Source organism: Salvelinus sp. IW2-2015, unplaced genomic scaffold, assembly GCF_002910315.2.
Source record: "Salvelinus sp. IW2-2015 unplaced genomic scaffold, ASM291031v2 Un_scaffold7381, whole genome shotgun sequence".
Classification (NCBI taxonomy): Eukaryota; Metazoa; Chordata; class Actinopteri; order Salmoniformes; family Salmonidae; genus Salvelinus; species Salvelinus sp. IW2-2015.
The window spans coordinates 1-7,518 of NW_019948641.1; the positions used below are offsets into that span (position 1 = coordinate 1).

Consider the following 7,518-nt stretch of genomic DNA (forward strand, 5'->3'; position numbering starts at 1 on the left):
AATATTGACCCCCTATAGTAAAGTGTTACCTAATATTGACCTCCTATAGTAAAGTGTTACCTAATATTGACCCCCTATAGTAAAGTGTTACCTAACGTAGTAACAGAAAAGTAATTTAAGGTGAAAACAGTAACAGTATAATGATGATGGTTGGTTGGTGTTTCAGGGAAATCTTCCACCGGATTACCAGATCACCTTGATCGATATCGGATTGGTCCTGGAGTTCCTGATGGGCGGGGCTTATCGCTGTAACTACACCAGAAAGCAGTTCCGTACCCTTTACAACAACCTCTACGGTGTGAAAAGAGTGAGGAGAAACACTCCCTTTACACATCTGAATATAAGACACTGAACTCAAATATAAACACAACATGTAAAGTGTTGCTCACTATTTTTCATGAGCTGAAATTAAAGATCCCAGGAATTTTCCATACGCACGTAAAACATATTTATCTTAATAAATGTTGTGCATACATTTGTTTACTTCCCTGTTAGTGAGCATTTCTCCTTTTGCCAAGATAATCCATCCACCTGAGAGGTGTGGCATATCAAAAAACGGATTTAACAGCATGGTCATTACACAGGTGCACCTTGTGCTGGGGGACAATAAAGGGCCACTCTAAAATGTGCAGTTTTGTCACACAACACAATGCCACAGCTGTCTCAAGTTTTGAGCGAGCGTGCAATTGGCATGTGTAACCAATGTGAAATGGCTATCTAGTTAGCGGTGGTGCGCTAATAGCCTTTCAATCGGTGACGTCACTTGCTAAGAGAGGTCCCTGGTTCGCGCACGGGTCGGGGCGAGGTGACGGACGTAAAATTAAACTGTTACACATGCAGACCACAGGAATGTCTTGCCGGAGAATTGAATGTTCATTTCTCTACCATAAGCCGCCTCCAACGTCATTTTAGAGAATTTGGCAGTACGTCCAACCGGACTCACAACCGCAGACCATGTGTATCCGCGCCTGACCAGGCTTATTCACCTGTGGGACTGTCTGAGACCAGCTGATGAAACTGTGGGTTTGCACAACCAAAGGATTTCTGCAAAAACTTTCAGAAACCATCTCAGGGAAGCTCATCTGCGTCCTCGTCTTCCTCACCAGGGTCTTGACCTGACTGCAGTTCGGCGTCATAACCGACTTCAGTTGGCAAATGCTCACCTTCGATGACCACTGGCACGCTGGAGAAGTGTGCTTTTCACGGATGAATCCCGGTATCCACTGTACCGGGCAAACGGCAGGCGTTGTGTGGGAGAGCGGTTTGCTGATGTCAACGTTGTGAACAGAGTGCCCCATGGTGGCGGTGGGGTTATGGTATGGGCAGGCATAAGCTACGGACCACAAACACAATTGAATTTTATCGATGGCAATATGAATGCACAGAGATACCGTGACGAGATCCTGAGGCACATTTTCGTGCCATTCATCCGCCGCCATCACCTCATGTTTCAGCATGATAATACACTGCCCCATGTCGCAAGGATCTGTACACAATACCCGGACGCTGAAAATGTCCCAGTTCTTCCATGACCTGCATACTCAGTAAACATGTCAACCGTTGAGTATGTTTGGGATGCTCTGGATCGATGTGTACAACAGCTTGTTCCAGTTCGCACAGCCATTGAAGAGCAGTGGGACAACATTTGACAGGCCACAATCAACAGCCTGATCACCTCTATGTGAAGGAGATGTGTCTCGCTGCATGAGGCAAATGGCGGTCTCACCAGATACTGACCAATGACTGTCTGTATTCCCAGTCATGTGACATCCATAGATTAGGGCCCAATGAATCAAATCAAATCAAATGTATTTATAAAGCCCTTTTTACATCCGCCGATGTCACAAAGTGCTGTACAGAAACTCAGCCTAAAACCCCAAACAGCAACGCAGACGTAGAAGCACGTTATTTGAAATAAATAATGAATTTATTTAAATCGACTGATTTCCTGATATGAACTGTAACTCAGTAAAATCTTTGAAATTGTTGCGTGCTGCATATATATTTTTTGTTCAGTGTAATAATAACTTTAATAATATTATAATAATAATAACATAATGTTAATGCTAACCAGAATGCTAATGTTAATCATGCTAATTAATGCTGTCCCCTCCCTTTGTTTTGTTTCACAGCCGAAAGCTTTGAAAATGTTAGGACTGGAGGTGAGTCTCTCACTTTCACTTAGCACCGTTGTTCAATTTAGCGCCATTTTATATTTACATATTGTAACGACCCTGGGTTTATAAGCGCGGAAATGGACTCTGCCGCACGAGCGTGCTTTTGCGGCACATTCTATAGCGCGCTGGACTTCGGGCAAGAAGGTCGAGGGTTCGAGACCCGCTCCCTGCCTGTTTCATTACAATATCATCCATACCAATACAATAACCACTTGAATTATTTTCTGTATACAGGGGAGAATCCACTTAGTCTCCCATTGACATCAATGCATTTCTAAGTAAACATTTGACTTCAGCGAAGTAAAGTTAACATTCGCCCTACAGCCAATACTTCATATTTCTAATGTCCATCTGATTCATACCAGGACGACGAGCCACAAGGAAAGGGCAAGAGTAAAGGGAAGAAGAAGAAGAAGGAGGAAGAGATCGACATCGATGTGGACGACCCAGAGGTCTGYCGCTTCCAGTACCCGTTCCATGAGCTGATGGTGTGGGCCGTTCTCATGAAGCGCCAGAAGATGGCKCTGTTCCTGTGGAAGCGGGGGGAAGAGGCCATGGCCAAAGCTCTGGTGGCCTGTAAGCTGTACAAGGCCATGGCCCACGAGTCGTCTCAGAGTGAACTGGTGGACGACATCTTCCAGGACCTGGAAAACAATTCCAAGTTAGTGAGGGGCTAGCTAGCAGGAAGGTTTCAATCTAACAGTGTTGGGGTCAAGTTAGTGAGGGGCTAGTTAGCAGGAAGGTTTCAATCTAACAGTGTTGGGGTCAAGTTAGTGAGGGGCTAGCTAGCAGGAAGGTTTCAATCTAACAGTGTTGGGGTCAAGTTAGCGAGGGGCTAGCTAGCAGGAAAGGTTTCAATCTAACAGTGTTGGGGTCAGTTAGTGAGGGGCTAGCTTAGCAGGAAGGTTTTCAATCTAACAGTGTTGGGGTCAAGTTAGTGAGGGGCTAGTTAGCAGGAAGGTTTCAATCTAACAGTGTTGGGGTCAAGTTAGTGAGGGGCTAGCTAGCAGGAAGGTTTCAATCTAACAGTGTGGGGTCAAGTTAGTGAGGGGCTAGCTAGCAGGAAGGTTTCAATCTAACAGTGTTGGGGTCAAGTTAGTGAGGGGCTAGCTAGCAGGAAGGTTTCAATCTAACAGTGTTGGGGTCAAGTTAGTGAGGGGCTAGTTAGCAGGAAGGTTTCAATCTAACAGTGTTGGGTGTCAAGTTAGTGAGGGGCTAGCTAGCAGGAAGGTTTCAATCTAACAGTGTTGGGTCAAGTTAGTGAGGGGCTAGCTAGCAGGAAGGTTCAATCTAACAGTGTTTGGGTGTCAAGTTAAGTGAGAGGCTAGCTAGCAGGAAGGTTTCAATCTAACAGTGTTGGGGTCAGTTGTGAGGGGCTAGCTTAGCAGGAAGGTTTCAATCTAACAGTGTTGGGGTCAAGTTAGTGAGGGCTAGCTAGCAGGAAGGTTTCAATCTAACAGTGTTGGGGTCAGGTAGTGAGGGGCTAGCTAGCAGGAAGGTTCAATCTAACAGTGTTGGGGTCAAGTTAGTGAGGGGCTAGCTAGCAGGAAGGTTCAATCTACACAGTTTTGGGGTCAAGTTAGTGAGGGGCTAGCTAGCAGGAAGGTTTCAATCTAACAGTGTTGGGGTCAAGTTAGTGAGGGGCTAGCTAGCAGGAAGGTTTCAATCTAACAGTTTGGGGTCAAGTTAGTGAGGGGCTAGCTAGCAGGAAGGTTTCAATCTAACAGTGTTGGGGTCAAGTTAGTGAGGGGCTAGTTAGCAGGAAGGTTTCAATCTAACAGTGTTGGGGTCAAGTTAGTGAGGGGCTAGCTAGCAGGAAGGTTTCAATCTAACAGTGTTGGGGTCAAGTTAGTGAGGGGCTAGCTAGCAGGAAGGTTTCAATCTAACAGTGTTGGGCAAGTTAGTGAGGGGCTAGTTAGCAGGAAGGTTTCAATCTAACAGTGTTGGGGTCAAGTTAGTGAGGGGCTAGCTAGCAGGAAGGTTTCAATCTAACAGTGTTGGTGTCAAGTTAGTGAGGGGCTAGCGTAGCAGGAAGGTTTAAATTAAGCAGTGTTGGGGTCAAGTTAGTGAGAGGCTAGCTAGCAGGAAGGTTTAAATCTAAAACAGTGTTGGGGTCAAGTTATAGAGGGCTAGCTAGCAGGAAGGTTTCAATCTAACAATGTTGGGGTCAAGTTAGTGAGGGGCTAGTTAGCAGGAAGGTTTCAATCTAACAGTGTGTGGGTCAAGTTAGTGAGGGGCTAGCTAGCAGGAAGGTTTCAAATCTAACAGTGTTGGGGTCAAGTTAGTGAGGGGCTAGTTAGCAGGAAGGTTTTCAATCTAACAAGTGTTGGGGTCAAGTTTAGTGAGGGGCTAGCTAGCGGAAGGTTTCAAATCTAACATGTTGGGATCAATAGTGAGGGGCTAGTTAGCAGGGAAGGGTTTCAATCTCAAGTGTTGGGTCAAGTTAGTGAGAGGCTAGCTAGCAGGAAGGTTTCAATCTAACAGTGTTGGGGTCAAGTTAGTGATTGGCTTAGTTAGCAGGAAGGTTTTAAATCTAACAGTGTCGGGGTCAAGTTAGTGAGGGGCTTAGCTAGCAGGAAGGTTTCCCAATCTAACAGTGTTGGGGTCAGTTAGTGATTGGCTAGCGAGCAGGAAGGTTTACAATTAAACAGTGTTGGGGTCAACCCATTACTGCATCATTGTCCTGGTCCAACCCATTAGTGTATCATTGTTCTGGTCATCCATTACTGCATCATGTTTGGTCCCAACCCATTAGTGTATCATTGTTCTTGGTCCAACCCTTACTGTATCATTGTTCTGGTCCAATCCATTAGTGTATCATTGTCCTGGTCCAACCAATTAGTGTAATCATTGTTCTGGTCCAACCATTAGTGTATCATTGTCCTGGTCCATCCATTACTGTATCATTGTTCTGGTCCAACCATTTACTGTATCATTGTCCTGGTCCATCCCATTACTGTAATCATGTTCTGGTCCAACCTATTAGTGGTATCATTGTTCTGGTCCAACCCATTACTCGTAATCATTCGTTCTGGTCCCAACTCATTACGTATCATTGTTCTGGTCCAACCCATTACTGTATCATTGTTCTGGTCCAACCATTACTGTATCATTGTTCTGGTCAACCTTACTGTATATTGTTCTGGTCCAACCCATAACTGTATCATTGTTCTGGTCCAACCCATTACTGTATCATTGTTCTGGTCCAACCCGTTACTGTACATTGTCCTGGTCCATCCCATTACTGTATCATTGTTTCTGGTCCAACCCATTACTGTTCATTGTCTGGTCACCATTACTGTATCATTGTTCTGGTCCACCCGTTAGTGTATCATTGTCTGGTCATTCCATTCTGTATCTTGTTCTGGTCAACCCATTACTGTATCATTGTTCTGGATGTCTACTGCTTCTCGGTTGTAGTTTTCTGTCTTGTTGTTTTTCTCACTCTGTTGTTCTGTACATTGTATTGAGGCTTTTGTTAAATGCAACTGAAAATAAACAGTGATTTTGATACCTAGATGAAAACCACAACTGACCATCAACGTCTCCCATCTCCCCTCCTCAGAGAGTTTGGCCAGCTGGCCTACGAGCTCCTAGACCAGTCCTATAAGCACGATGAGCAGGTGGCATGAAACTGCTGACCTATCAGCTGAAGAACTGGAGCGACTCTACCTGCCTGAAGCTGGCGGTAGCCGCCAAGCAGCCGGACTTCATCGCCCCACCTGCAGTCCAGATGCTGCTTACTGATATGTGGGATGGGATGGTCCTGAGAATGGGCAAGAGGAAGGCTTCAAGGTGGGTTAAAGTCCTGAACCAGGCCAAGCGATGAGCAGAGAGCAATCAACCCATTTACCTGTGACTGTATTCATGATACAGCACTGCCTCACCGTGCTTATTGCTTTATAAAACTGTTACAACATACAACAACAATTGAATTATATATTCCCCCCCAAAAAGATATTTAGATAAGTCATTCATAAACGTCTTGATTCCACTGAAGATATAGTCCAGACAAAACCTGGTTGTTAGTTTATTTTGGTCATGTTGCTACAAGTTTAATTATTTTTTTGCATAGTTCCTATGCAAAAGGACTGATCATCTGTTCTAAACAAAATGGGTTGCTATGCAGGCTGGATAAACGTTCTTGTCACTTGCTAGCTAACGTTAGCTAGCTAACTTCAACTAACTCAGTCATGTCAAACATTGAACCTGGAATCAAATAAATGGTATTCTCATCTCTGTGATCCTCTTCTCATCTCTGTGATCCTTCTTCTCATCTCTGTGATCCTTCTTCTCATCTCTGTGATCCTTCTTCTCATCTCTGTGATCCTTCTTCTCATCTCTGTGATCCTTCTTCTCATCTCTGTGATCCTTTTTCTCATCTCTGTGATCTTCTTCCATCTTGTGATCTTCTTCTCATCTCTGTGATCCTTCTCTTCATCTCTGTGACCTTCTTTTCAATCTCTGTGACCTTCTTCTCATCTCTGTGACCCTTCTTTCTCATCTCTGTGATCCTTCTTCTCATCTCTGTGATCCTTTTCTCATCTCTGTGATCCTTTCTCTATCTCTGTGACCTTCTTCTCTCATCTCTGTGACCCTTCTTCTCATCTCTGTGACCCTTCTTTTCATCTTCTGTGATCCTTCTCCTCATCTCTGTGATCCTTCTTCGCATCTGTGATCCTTCTTCTCATCTCTGTGATCCTTCTTCTCATCTCTGTGACCCTTCTTCTCATCTTGTGATCCTTCTTCTCATCTCTGTGATCCTTCTTTCATCTCTGTGATCCACTTCTCATCTCTGTGACCCTTCTTCTCATCTCTGTGACCTTCTTCCTCATCTCTGTGACCCCAGGTGATATTTGGCATAATTTTCCCCACCTTCGATTCTCCCATGGATTTTTCGACTCGGGGAGGAAGTGACATATCAAGCCCAGCGGAGAACGAAGAAGCCAAGGACAAAAGACAATGACAATAAATCAGCAAGGTGAACGCTGACAATCAAGCATCTGATTGGTTGATTGATTGATTGATTGGTCGGTCGGTCATCAGTGGATTGGTTGCTTGCTTGCATTGGTTTATCTGTTTTAAAACTAATAATATTAATACTACTTTAACATTTAAACTAATTAAATGTACTGTAATGTACTGTATGTAAATTCATGACGGTTTGTTTCTGTCGACCATGCTTTCAGGAAGTGAACGCTGATGCGGTGTCCAGAAAGGGGATGAAGAAAGAAACCGTCGTAAAAAAAGAAGAGTTCCAATCGGAAAGAAGATCTATGAATTCTACAACACTCTTTCAACACAAATTCTGGTTCAACACTGCAAGTCCGCCTTTTTTAAT

General features: G+C 44.3%; 1 protein-coding gene across 1 annotated transcript; it reads left to right on the forward strand.

Moving 5' to 3' along the window:
• Positions 1 to 166: 166 nt before the first annotated feature.
• Positions 167 to 5,924, forward strand: LOC112079253 (transient receptor potential cation channel subfamily M member 1-like; the record flags this gene model as incomplete). Its single annotated transcript, XM_024145251.1, has 4 exons — positions 167 to 307; positions 2,133 to 2,162; positions 2,543 to 2,838; positions 5,743 to 5,924. Coding segments are annotated over 4 exons (534 nt in total), but the record flags the coding sequence as incomplete, so codon positions are not given.
• Positions 5,925 to 7,518: the final 1,594 nt, after the last annotated feature.